Below are 14,020 nucleotides of genomic sequence, written 5' to 3'. Positions count from 1 at the left end.
CCAATTAACCTACAAACCGATACGTCTTTGGAGTGTGGGAGGAATCCGAAGATCTCGGAGAAAACCCACGCAGGTCATGGGGAGAACGTACAAACTCCGTACAGTACAGCACCCGTAGTCAGGATCGAACCTGAGTCTCCGGCGCTGCATTCGCTGTAAGGCAGCAACTCTACCGCTGCGCCACCGTGCCGCCCTCAGAATAGGGAGGTCAAGACAGATGTTCACACATGGTGAAATTTGAATAAGACAACGAGACATTGAAATAGAAAGGTTACAAATCAAAAGAGTAAATCTGCTCGAAAACTAAATACAGAAATGTAAATCTCTTAATGTTGCAGATCTGCCGACAAGGAACTGGACACGGGCAACAACTTGGATAATACTTTGTGCTATTAGGAAAGGTTGTTCTTTTCTGGGAATAATAATTTGTTCTCATAATTCTGCAGTGCTTGCATTGAAGATGTGCGCTGAGCACCATCAAATGATGATCAGATCACTATAATTAGTTGTTGGTCTCTGGTCTCAATACAGAGCACTGGAATAATATTCATTATGCCGATTAGTAAATAGGTAAAATTAAATTGTAATGCGGCTAATGAGCTGTGGTAATTGAGGCAATTGTAAAAGTGTGGCTGTCACTGTGTATTAAGGCCGGTTCGTTCATCCAATTCATGTGCTCATTTATAATAATCAGTCTACATATTCAGACTGCTGGTTGTGTGAGGATTGTGAAATTAGTTTTCAAGCAACAAACAGGTATGTAATACCCTGGTATTTGAATGAATAAATAAGTTTATTGGCCAAGTATGTGCATATACAAGGAATGTGCCTTGGTGCTCTGCTCACAAATGACAAAACAAACATACAGTTAACAATTAAGAATAAAGCATACCACATCAAAACAATAAGGATATAACATTACGGTCTAAACATGTGGGTAAACCAGAGCAAAAAAAGAGACCCCAGACTTTGGTTATTGAGTAGAACTACTACTCATGGAAAAAAGCTATTTTTATGTCTGGCTGTGGCTGCTTTGACAGTCTGGAGTCGCTTTCCAGAGGGAAGTGCTTCAAAGAGTTTGTGGCCAGGGTGAGAGGGGTCAGAGGTGATCTTGCCCGCTCGCTTACTGGCCCTTACAGTGTACAGTTCGTCAATGGGGGGAAGGTTGCAGCCAACAACCTTCTCAGCTGATCCAACCATTTGTTGCAGTCTCCAGATGTCGTGCTTGGTGGCTGAGTCAAAGCAGACCATGATGGAGAAGGTGAGAACGGACTCAATGATAGCAGTATAGAATTGGACCATCATTGCCTGTGGCAGATTGTGTTTCCTCAGCTGCCGCAGGAAGTACATCCTCTGTTGGGCCTTTTTGACTGTGGAATCGATGGTGACCCCCCATTTAAGGTCCCTGGAGATGATGGTTCCATGGAACTTAAATGACTCCACAGATGTGACTGTGGTGTTGTTGATGGTGAGTGGGGGGAGGGGAGGGGAAGCTCTTCGAAAGCCTACAATTAGTTCCACTGTCTTAAGAGCATTGAGCTCCAGGTTGTTGCGATGGCACCAGGACGCCAGCTGTGTCACTTCCCGTCTGTAGGCAGATTCCTCCCCATCCTGGATCAGTCCAATCAGGGTAGTGTCATCCGCAAACTTGAGGAGCTTGACAGAGGAGTCTGTGGAGGTGCAGTCGTTGGTGTAGAGAGAGTGAAGGAGAGGGGAGAGTACGCAGCCTTGCGGTGCGCCTATGCTGAGGGTCTGCGGGTCCGGGATGTGCTTTCCCAGCCTCACATGCTGCTTCCTGTCTGTCAGGAAGTTGATGATCCATTGACAGAGGGGTTCAGGCACAGTCAACTGGGAGAGTTTGGAGTGTAGTAGCTCTGGCACAATGGTGTTAAATGCAGAGCTAAAGTCCACAAACAGAATCCTGGCTTAGGTGCCCTTGCGATCTAGGTGCTGGAGGATGAAGTGCAGGCCTAGGTTGACTACATCATCCACCGATCTATTGGCCCTGTATGTAAATTGCAGCAGAGGGTTTGTGATGTTTTTCAGCTGGGCCAGCACAAGTCTTTCAAAGGTCTTCATGACTACAGAGGTCAGTGCGACAGGCCTGCAGTCATTAAGACCAGTGATCCTTGTCTTTTTGGGTACAGGGACAAGAGTGGAGACCTTGAAGCAGGCAGGGACAGTGCAGGTTTGCAGGGACTAGTTGAAAATGTCTGTGCAGATCGGTGCCAGTTATTCAGCGTTGAGCTTGAGGGTAGAGGGGGAAACATTGTCCGGTCCTGGAGATTTCCGGCTTTTCTGTTTCCTGAAGAGCCTCTCCACCTCCGCAATTTCTATTATTGGAGAAGGAGAAGTGGCCAGACTGATGTTGGGCAGTGGACGAGGGCCCAGTCTGGAGTCAGGCTGTGCAAATTGGCGATTGCAGAGGGGAGGGGGGGCTGTCTTTAACAGCTTGCTTGACAATTTGCAAACTGTTAACATAAAAGCGGACGTCAGGATTCACTTCCGTACATTGTACAGAAATATGTTATAGGTTCCTTGATGTAAAAATACTTGAAAATCAGAAAGAAAAAAAAACCTGCAAATGGTGGAAATCGTAAACAATAACGGAAAATGGTGAAAATACTCAGCGGGTCAGGTCGCAGTTGTGGGAAGGTGAAGCAGGTCCCTGACCTGAAATATTGACTCTGTTGCACTTCTGATTTTATTAAAGGAATACTTGATCGGGATTTCTGATTGCCCCCCCCCCCCCCATTGAATAATGCACCCTGGTGTGTATTTGGGAAGGAGAGTAAGAAGGTGGTACACAAAAGGAGAGTGGATTGAATTAAGATCATTCAGGCTTTGCACATGTGGCAATCACTGTTTTATTCCATCCTTCTTTTTTTTTTCCTTTCTGTTTTACTGTTATTTATTTGGTTGTTTTGCTCAACTGCAGTGATGTTGGGTGACGTAGGATATAGCTGAGCAAGAGGCCTCGTGGGAAACAACTACTTTACTATTTCTGAAGGACACTTAATACAGAGGCTTCGTTTATCCTTGATATTTAATTACAATTTAGAGCCAATATATTTGCTCCTCCCCCATCAACAGTGAAACATTTTCTCGGCATATTATTGCTGGTCATTCAGTGTAAGTCTCGGACTAATGCAGTGTCCGATATATTGCTGCTGTCCCAAAGCCTTAAACATGTCCTGAATAAATCTTGAGACTCAGGGTGACTGATGAAGCAGCTTGTCAAATTGCCTTTCCCAATAATAGAATAGTCGGCAGCTGTGTCAATTTGCATCTTTAATGCTTTTCTGTCAATCAGGACTGTGATCCTTAAAAGTCCCGTGGCCTCACACGGCAGTTGGCGTAGTGCAGATGCCAAAGTAAATTCTGAGTCATGTGCAGCAAGCAGTTACAACAGATTCTCTTTTTACAACTTGTGCAAAGCATACCCTCTCTAAGTTGCATTTGAGACGCCTATTTTGTGTTCTTGTGTTTATAACCAGCTGCACTAAGTCCGTTCTTGTGTCCTGAATAGAATTTTGTCTCTTTAAAAGTACATTTTCGGGAGGAATGTTTGCCACTCTACATCTAACAGGGATTCACGCTTCTTGGACCAAAGCTTTGGGAGTTGCCCTCTGATTGCCGTCTACTGTCATACTTGTGGCTGGAAGTTACTGCCATTCTTAGTGGTGTCTCCATGAAGTTACAATCCTGCATCCCAGAAGAAACAAAGGATTTTAGTACCTGTGCAAGAAGGAACTGCAGATGCTGGTTTAAACCGAAGATAGACACAAAATGCTGGAGTAACTCAGCGGGACAGGCAGCATCTCTGGAGAGAAGGAATGAGTGACGTTTCGGATCGAGACCCTTCTTCAGACTGACTTTTTGGTACTTAATGTTAGATTCTGGTACCCAGCAGCTTCCATTGCACCCTTATACCTACGAGACGACAAGCAAACCTATGTGTGAATGTACAGTGCAAATACCTTCATGGCCTTTGCCTGAATGATATTGTCACTTACAATTTCGTCCAGCCTTTGATTGTATACGTCAGATTTGTAGCATTCTACTATCTCAAATATTGAAGGTCGAAACAGTCTGACAAACACTGGACTACCTTTGCAAGCAAGATACCAATAACTTGCTGCAGAACCACTAGGTTTAGTGAGTGTGTGTGTCACACTCTATGATTTCCAGCGATATTGCTTTTTCACATTCCTAAACATATAAACAGTTTCACATATAAACAAAGCTAAACAAAAGTGTAGCTGTACTCATTGTTGCTAGTTTTGTGAACTTTCCTCTCAGATTGTTTCACTGCCTCGTTGATTTACATTGTCTTCCTTGCGTTCATTTTATTTAAGAAGTCCGGCAGTGCATCTTTAAGAACAATTTTGCTGCTTCTCATCCAAAAACAATTGCCTGGATAGGTTCAGGAAAGAAAACTGCAGGTACTGGTTTAAATGGAAGGTAGACACAAAATGCTGCAGTAACTCAGCGGGTCAGGCAGCATCTCTGGAGAGAAGGAATGGGTGACGTTTCGGGTCGAGACCCTTCTTCAGACTGATGCATAGGTTTCCTCATCTCCCTTCGACCTCCCTTCGATCTGACGGTGGCCGTGTAACTGGATGCACTGAGGTTGCAGTGGGAGAACAAACATCCAGTGCATGCGTTGGAAGGAACTGCAGAAGCTGGTTTAAACCAAACAGTAACACAAAAGGCCGGAGTAACTCAATGGCTCAGGCAGCAGCTCTGGAGAAAAGGAATAGGTGACGATTCGGGTCAAGACTCTTCTTCAGACTTCAGACCCAGACATTCGGGGCATGTTCTGTTTATATGCCACAAAGTTTCTATAGAGTGTCTGTGGGAAAAGCTTTTAAAGGCAACATGCTATTTTCCCCCCTATTTTTTAACTTTTCCTACTGCTGCTGCCCTCATCACCAGTTGTCATCTTTCCTCAGCTATCCATGGAGATTCCTGGCAAGGTCTACGTCCAACTTGTACTCTTAATGGCAAACAGCTCGCAAAGCTGGTCGCATCCTGAATAGACGCACAGGATCATGTCACCTGTGTACGCTGGTCACGTGACTCATTTATATAAATACAGCATAAAACAGTAAACCCTTGTTTTTATCGACCTTTTTAATGACTGGATTTCCGTTATAGCGGAAGGACCTATTGAACTTCACTGCAAGCTGGACTACCGAACGCAGCATCACCCCGGCTGCTTCCAGACCGGGCTGCTGACGCCACACCGAGCCCACACTGTCTCTCTGGTGAATCCCAGACCGGGCTGCTGACGCCATCCCCAGCCCACACCATCTCTCTGGCCTCTTCCAGGCCGGGCTGCCGATGCCATCCCCGGCCCACACCATCTCTCTGGCCTCTTCCAGGCCAGGCTGCCGGCCGTTTCCAGGCCTTGCTGTCGATGCAATCCCTGGCCCGCATCGCCTCCCTGACCACTCCCAAGCAAAGGTTATCGATGCCACCACTGGTCTTCACCGTCTCCCCGGTCGCTTCCAGGGCCGGGCTGCCGTGCTTCACCACCAGGCCTGGCTGCCGACGCCACCCCCGGGCTCACGGCCAGCTCTCCGGCCTCTTCCAAGCCATGGTGTCGACGCCACTCCCTACCTTCCTGGCTGCTGTGAGGCCGGGCCGCCCACACTATCACCAGCGAACACAGCTTCCTTTGCCGCTTGCCATTGCCTGCCAATGCCACCGTCTTCCACAGCAACGGTCACCAATGTGTTTGTGCATATGCACCAGTCAGATACTTTGTATGGGAGGCATTGCTGGTGATTGCTCTCATTATTAAGAAAAAACAGGCATGTTTACCACACAGAGTTGAAAAAGATGTGTACATGTCGAAAGTAGGGATATTGCTCATTTGAGATGTAACATCATATTCCTGTTAAATTTATAAGATCCTCTCAGATTTCGGGCGGCACGGTGGCAAAGATGTAGAGTTACTCCCTTACAGCACCAGAGGCCTGGGTTTGGTCCTGACTACGGAGTTTGTACATTTTCCCTGGGACCGCGTGGGTTTTTTCTGGGTGCTCTGGTTTCCTGCCACGTTCTAAGGACATGCAGGTTTGTAGATTGATTGGCTTCTGTAAATTGTCCCTAGTGGGTAGGATAGAATGAGTGTGAGGTCGGCACGGGCGGTGGGCCGAAGGGCTTGTTTCCACACTGCATCTCTAAACTAAACTATAACGCTGTTACAGTTATCAAAAATTAACCATGCACTGATTGGCTTCTTCGTACATGTATCCAGATTTCATTCTTACTTGCTCCCGAGTTCAGTCCACCGATAGGACATTTACTTGTTCCCCTTTGCAGGTTTTATTTCTTACCTCTGCAATGAAAACATAACCATTGAGTGTCTAAAATTGACCCCAGGTTAACACCAGAGATGTGGAGCTAGGAGGCGTGCAAGGTTAGAAAATGTGCGGCGACTTCTGGATTTGAAAGGTGATGTTAGAGTGAAATTATAACACTGAGGAGAATCAGAAAGGATTGAACTCTCTCGTATCCTATCTGTATTGTGTTAACTGTAGCATCAATTGAAGAAAACAGTTACCTTCAGAAATTGCTTTGCAAGAGCAGAAACATTTGTAGTTCACGCAGAGCATTTCGATTTGTTCTCACACTTTTCACGAGAACAAATTTGTACAGGCTTTGTTTGGTGAACGTTCCCATTGTCACGAGTTTCACAGCATGCCCTTTAAACTAAAATGTTAGCTATGCTGAGGAGAAGGAACAGCATGTGAGGGGAGAGAAGAAAAGTTAGGAGTTTCCAGTGTGTGAGTGATCTCTCATTGTGCTTTCCAAATTCATCCTGGCATCTTTCCAGCATGAAGACGGGACTGCTTGTGTAATGATTTATGGTCAAGGTTTTGTAAATGCCTTTTTACCTGTGGCACTGCAACCGTTTCATTGATGCATTGTCTTATTGTTGAAATTCCTTAATGTTCAGCCTCGCATTATTATTTTTAATTAAATGTAGTCACACACATATACAGAAGCTTCTTTGAAAGCTGGCAGATAATATGAGCAATGAGCTTCTTGTGGAATACGAAAGTGTCGCCCAATTATATGCCGAGGAAGAATGCCTTGGGAAAGATGTTAAATTTGCAGCTGTTAAAGCTATTTTTGGTGGTAATTGCCTGGTAATTGGGCTGTGTAAGTATTAGGGTCATACTTGCAGCTCCGTCAGCAGTTAAAATCTGCCTAAAGGCTTTAGCCAGTGGAGAGAAAAATACTGAAAAGTAAAGAAGCTACCAGGCGTGATCTCCAGTAAAAGAGCAGAACAATATTAGGGAGCAGCTCAATGCTTAATGAAATTTGTGAAGTGGCTTTGAGTATGAGATCTATTTTAATAAAAATGTAAATGCACTCATAGAAACATAGAAAATAGGTGCAGGAGTAGGCCATTCGGCCCTTCGAGCCAGGTTCAATAGGATCATGGCTGATCAACCACAATCAGCACCCCTGTTTTCCTGCTTTCTCCCCACATCCCTGGATTCTGTTAGCCCGAAGAGCTATATCTAACTCCCTTGAAAACATCCAGTGAATTTGCCTCCACTGCCTTCTGTGTCAGAGAATTCCGCAGATTCACAACTCAGTCATAAATGGCCTACCCCTTATTCTTAAACTGTGACCCCTGATTCTGGACTCCCCCCAACATCGGAAACATTTTCCCTGCATCTAGCCTGTCCAATCCCTTAAGATTTTTTTTGTTTCTATTAGATCCCCTCTCATCCTTCCAAATTCCAGTGAACATAAGCCCAGTCGATCCACTCACAGGCAAATGGGTCGAACGGGACTCCTCCCTTTCAAACGGATGTCTCTGAACCTTTGAAAGCATGTAGATATCCATATTCTTCAAAGCATTACATGGATACAATGTTGTGGAAACTGTAGTCTGGTAAATCATCCACGCAATACTAGAACAATAAGCAGTGTGAATGTGAAAGTTGCAATAATGCAGCTTTTATGTCCATTTTTGGGAGGGTTAATGTCAGAGGTTAACATCATACAGTCAGTTTGGTGTGAGATTTCTTGTTCCTACCACTGACTGACTCTTCAGTATCCAGCTCACCACAGAATGTATCTCATGATATACTCTCAGTGCACTCTGTACACTGCTTGAACCCAATACTGACCACGTGCCTGCATTTGGCCCGTATCCCTCTAAACCGCTCCTATCCAAAAGCAGTCTAATAATTCTTGCTGAAAAGAAAATTCAGGTTATGTGAATTGCCATATTTCTTTCCCCGCATCATTTTATGAATGTCCTACTTGCATTATCTAAGCGTTGATTAAATTGATTAAATGGTTGATTGGAAGCGTACATATATGTTCATGAATCAAATTTCTTCAGTCACCTCACATCTGAACACATATAAATAGGATAGGTCGAGAGGCATATGCGCAAAAACGGTGACTAATGTAGATGGGCCTGTTGGTCGGTGTGGGCAAGTTGGGCCGAAGGGCCTGTTTCCGCATTTTCTATGAATCTATGACTGTGACTTTTCAGGAACTTCAAAGTTCCTTCTTAATAGCGAAAGCATTGCTGGAAAATCTACTCATGCCGTGGCGAAGGACCTGATAAAAAGCTAATGAAAAACCTCATTTCAGAATAGATGCACTAATTGACAGCAGGTGATTAGCTCAGAGAGAAACAAAGGTGAAAGCCACATTACTGCAAAACACTTGCAAATTAGTACGCCGACAATGTTGGAAATACTCAGTAGGCCAGGGACAATCTGCGGAGAGCGAACAGCTAATGTTTCAGTCAATGATTTTTAATTAGAAATATTAACTGGTCCTCTCTCCACACTTGGTGAGCATCCTCAGCATTATCTATCATTTTTCCCGACATTTGGGATGGTTTGCTTTTGCGTTAGCAATTGACCTGATCACGCTGGGCAGGATAGACCTGTCGACCTCCATTTTCCACATGTCTTGTGCGCTCTTTCCATGACTGACAGGGCTTAAGGGCGGCATGGTGGCGCAGCAGTACAGTTGCTGCCTCTCAGCGTCAGAGACCAGGTTCAATCCTGACTACGGGTGCCTGTCTGTATGGTTTTTCTACGTCCTTCCCGTGATCTGCGTGGGTTTTCTCCGGGATCTCCGGTTTCCTCCCACGCTCCAAAGACGTAGTTTGTAGTTTAATTGAATTGGTAAGAACTGTAAATTGTTCCGAGTGTGTGTAGGATAGCGTTAGTGCGCGGGGATCGCTGGACGGTGCGGACCCGGTGGGCCGAAGGGCCTGTTTCCGTGCTGTATCTCTAAGGTAAACTAAAGTAAGGTATTCATTGTTCTGCTTGTCGCAGGTCATCAATGCTGCACTGGCACTTGCTTCCTCCCCAAAAAGCCAAAGCATCGGAAGTAACTTGGAGATGTACAAGAAGACCTGGGAGAACCACATCCGCCTCTTGACCGAAGCAGTGGACGACATTACCGGCATCGATGAGTTTCTCACCATCTCTGGTAAGATGCCTTTTTACTGCAATTAACTGCATTGGGACCGCGTGACTATTTGCTGCCAACTGTCTTCGAGTCATATGTACTTGTTCTGACGCAACAGATTGAAGCATTTTATGAATTGGAGATTTTGCCTTTGCTGTGCCGGGTTAGTCTCAGTGCTGTGTAACAAGAAATTGAAGCAGGAATAGGCCATTTCACTTTGGAAGTAAGAATAGAAAGGCAGATTATTATCTGAATGGTGTCAAGTTAGGAGGAGGGGGAGTTCAACGAGATCTGGGTGTCCTAGTGCATCAGTCAATGAAAGGAAGCATGCAGGTACAGCAGGCAGTGAAGAAAGCCAATGGAATGTTGGCCTTCGTAACAAGAGGAGTTGAGTATAGGAGCAAAGAGGTCCTTCTACAGTTGTACCGGGCCCTGGTGAGACCGCACCTGGAGTACTGTGTGCAGTTTTGGTCTCCAAATTTGAGGAAGGATATTCTTGCTATGGAGGGCGTGCAGCGTAGGTTCACTAGGTTAATTCCCGGAATGGCGGGACTGTCGTATGTTGAAAGGCTGGAGCGATTGGGCTTGTATACACTGGAATTTAGAAGGATAATAATAATAATAATAATATTCATTTATTGTCATTGCAACGAGTACAACGAAATTAAAAAACAGCCAATCCTGACGGTGCGTACAAACATATATGCAATAAATGCAAAAACAAATAAATACATAAATACAATTAAATTAAGTACAAGATTTTTTAACGGTGTTGCCTAGTGCACAGGTAGTGTTCAGTTCTCGTATGGCCCTGGGGTAAAAACTGTTCTTAAGTCTGTTTGTTCGGGATTTGATTGACCTGAAACGTCGACCAGAGGGCAGATGAACAAACAGACGGTGGCCGGGGTGGGATGGATCTTTTATTATTTTGCCTGCTCTACTGAGGCAGCGCAGGCTGAACAGGTGCTCCAGGGAGGGCAGTGAGCAGCCGATGATTTTCTGGGCCGTCGTGATGACCCTCTGAAGGGCCTTCCTGTCCTTTTCTGAGCAGCTGGCATACCATGTGGTTATACAGTATGCCAGCACACTCTCGATGGAGCAGCGATAGAAGGACAACATGAGCTTCTCCTGCAGGTTGGTTTTCCTGAGGATCCTCAGGAAGTGGAGTCTCTGCTGTGCCTTCTTTACTGTGGTGATGGTGTTGGTAGACCAGGTGAGATCCTCTGCGATGTGCGTACCCAGGAACCTGAAAGCTGGTACCCTTTCCACGCAGACCCCATTGATGTAGAGTGGGTCGTAATCTCCACTGGTTTTTCTAAAGTCAATTATAAGTTCCTTTGTTTTGGAGGAGTTCAGGACCAGATTGTTCACTGAACACCATGCTGCCAGCCTTTGGATTTCATCCCTATAGGCTGTCTCATCTCCTTCTGAGATAAGTCCAACCACAGTCGTGTCATCCGCGAACTTGATGATGGTGTTGGTGGGATGGGTGGGGGCGCAGTCGTGAGTGTAGAGGGAGTAAAGGATGGGGCTCAACACACAGCCCTGTGGTGAGCCGGTGCTCAGTGTAATGGTGGAGGAGAGGTGAGGGCCTATTTTGACTGTCTGGGGGCGGTTGGTCAGGAAGTCCTTGATCCATTTGCAGATGGTTAGGGAAAATCCAAGGTCGGAAATGAGGGGGGATCTTATTGAAACATATAAGATAATTAGGGGATTGGACACATTAGAGGCAGGAAACATGTTCCCAATGTTGGGGGAGTCCAGAACAAGGGGCCACAGTTTAAGAATAAGGGGTAGGCCATTTAGAACGGAGATGAGGAAGAACTTTTTCAGTCAGAGAGTGGTGAAGGTGTGGAATTCTCTGCCTCAGAAGGCAGTGGAGGCCAGTTCGTTGGATGCTTTCAAGAGAGAGCTGGATAGAGCTCTTAAGGATAGCGGAGTGAGGGGGTATGGGGAGAAGGCAGGAACGGGGTACTGATTGAGATTGATCAGCCATGATCGCATTGAATGGCGGTGCTGGCTCGAAGGGCTGAATGGCCTACTCCTGCACCTATTGTCTATTGTCTATTGTCTATTTGTCATACCTGCTGTGCTATTCAGTCAGATGGCCTTGTGTGAGGAAATAGGTTAGAGGGAAATAAATGGAGGATGGTATTGACGGGATTACTCTGAGAACTGCCATAGATTAGTCACCTGCTTTCCTCCCCGTTATTCAGCTGCACAACTCTCCCCAGCTCAGACATTCCTCTGTGGTTAAAGCTCACTTTCCTGTAAAGAGCTTTGTTGGTAAATGAATCCAGGAGTAGACGAAGCGACCCGGTGTGAGTTAACATGCAGGTCTAAAATGTATTATGAATAAGATCCAGTTAATGCCATGAGAAATGGTCCAGGATACCACCGAAGTCCTCGTCTCCCCGGGTTTTTACAAATAGATTTGTGCGTTCTGTATCAGCACATGAGTGAACGCAGGAATGGGTTTGGTTTAATGTTACAGAGGCAAAATGTTGGAGGTCTTGGGATTAGAAGGTCAGGACAGGATCTGCATCTGCCTCAGATACGACCAGGGAGTGGGATACAAAATGCTGGAGTAACTCAGCGGGACAGGCAGCATCTCTGGAGAGATGGATAGGTTCTTCAGATCCGAAGAAGGGTCTCGAACCGAAACGTCATCCGTTCCTTCTCCCCAGAGATGCTGCCTGTCCCGCTGAGTTACTCCAGCTTTTTGTGTCTATCTTCTGGATGGAGTCAGGTGGCGGGGGAATGGAGGTTGCAGCAGCAAGTTGGTTTCTTCATGGATGAATCAAGGACCACATTTACCACCAGTGCATCTCTCTTCTCCCTTGTCCCTTCGGGCTGTCGGCACAAAAGCTTGAACGCCTGTACCATCAGATTCAGAAACTGCTTCTTGCCTGCTGTCGCCGAAGTTTAGGGGGCAGACAATTTATTTGAAATATCCTAGATTATCAAAAGTTATTTAGTGTTTATTGCCTTATTTTAAGGTATCTAGGAAGAACACAGGGGAAATACTCCATGATGTTTTAGAGTATTTTTCAGCTGCTCTACCGCGTTGTACCCAATTGTGCAGAAAGCCCCAACAGGCAACCTTGTTGTAATGACGAGAATAACTGCTTACTGCGATGGAGGATGTACCGTACGTTGTGCCGAGAGCTTCTGCTTGTGTTCTCTCATATAATTGTCCTTAAGGCCTGATGCTATTAGTTACTGGCATTTATTTGCAGATAGTTACTGTTTGTTTTTGGTACCTTGTTCATTTGCGGGTTTATCTTTCAACTTGAAAGACTGTGGGATCATAGAATTGTTTGCGCACAGAAAGAGGCTTTTCAGTCCATCGAGTCTGTTCCAGAGATTCTTTTCTCATGGCTCTATAATTTTTTCTCTCAATTGTCCATCCGTGTCCCTCTAGTAAATCCTGATTGGCTGTTCCCATCACCTCTAGAATCAGGCCACCATGTGCCTTGGAAGGACTGTGACTTGGAGATGTGTTGGATTCACAATGGACCCACTGCTGTTGTAAGATTTATGCTGCTTGTAACCGGCTCCGCCTCAATATTTACCTGTTTATAGGTTGGAGCTCCTGGATGGATGAAGGTTTACCCGAGACGCATCCTCTCAGAGTTCTGAACCAGTGTTAAAATGCATCAAGGATGTCTTGGGAGCATCTTTGAATCCATTTTTCTGGCTTTCTCGAGAATGCTTTCCATTTGTAATCTGGAACGCAGTATCTTAATGGATGGTGGAAGCAGATTTAATTGCAATATTTTAAAAGTTGCCACAGTGGTAGAGTTGCTGCCTCTCAGTGCCAGACCCGGGTTTGATCCTGACCTCAGGTGCTGTCTGAGTGTAGTTTGCATGTTCTCCCTGTGACCACATGGGTTTCCTCAGGGTGCTCCAGTTTCCTCCCACACATGTATTCAAGAGAGAGCTAGATAGAGCTCTTAAGGATAACGGAGTCAGGGGGTATGGGGAGAAGGCAGGAACGGGGTACTGATTGAGAATGATCAGACATGATCACATTGAATGGCGGTGCTGGCTCGAAGGGCCGAATGGCCTCCTCCTGCACCTATTGTCTATTGTCTATCACGAAGACATGTGGGTTTGCAAGTTACTTAACCTTTGTAAATTACCCCTTGTGTGTAGGGAGCAGATGCAAATGGAGGCAGCACAGTGGCGTAGCAGTAGGGTTGCTGCCTTACAGCACCAGAGACCCTGGTTCGATGCTGACTACGGGTGCTGTCTGTGTATGGAGTTTGTACGTTCTCTCTGTGACCGCATGGGTTTTCTCCGGGTGCTCCGGCTTCTTCCCACACTTGTAGGCTAATTGGCTTTGGGAAGATTGTAATTTGTCCCTAGTGTGTGGGGTAGTGTTAGTGTATGGGAGATTGCTGATAGGCACAGAGTTGATGGGCCGAAGGGTCTGTTTCCATGCTGTATCTCCAATGTAAATAAAGTCTAAAGTAAAGTCTAAAGGTGGGATAACGTAGAACTAGACTGAAAGGGTGATCGATGATCGGCGTGGAATTGGTGTGCCGAA

General features: G+C 45.7%; 1 protein-coding gene across 3 annotated transcripts in view; it reads left to right on the top strand.

The window, feature by feature from the left end:
* LOC144601244 (catenin alpha-3-like) overlaps positions 1–14,020 on the top strand; it is a 928,496-nt gene that overhangs the window by 662,357 nt on the left and 252,119 nt on the right. For all 3 annotated transcript variants that reach the window (XM_078413251.1, XM_078413253.1, XM_078413252.1), the window contains exon 10: positions 9,333–9,489. In XM_078413251.1, coding sequence (XP_078269377.1) covers positions 9,333–9,489 — 157 coding nt within the window. The remainder of the gene's footprint in view (positions 1–9,332; positions 9,490–14,020) is intronic.

This window comes from Rhinoraja longicauda, chromosome 16 (assembly GCF_053455715.1).
Source record: "Rhinoraja longicauda isolate Sanriku21f chromosome 16, sRhiLon1.1, whole genome shotgun sequence".
In the NCBI taxonomy this organism is placed as follows: domain Eukaryota; kingdom Metazoa; phylum Chordata; class Chondrichthyes; order Rajiformes; family Arhynchobatidae; genus Rhinoraja; species Rhinoraja longicauda.
The sequence above is the reverse complement of the archived record's forward strand: the minus strand, read 5'-3'. Positions and strand labels throughout refer to the sequence as shown.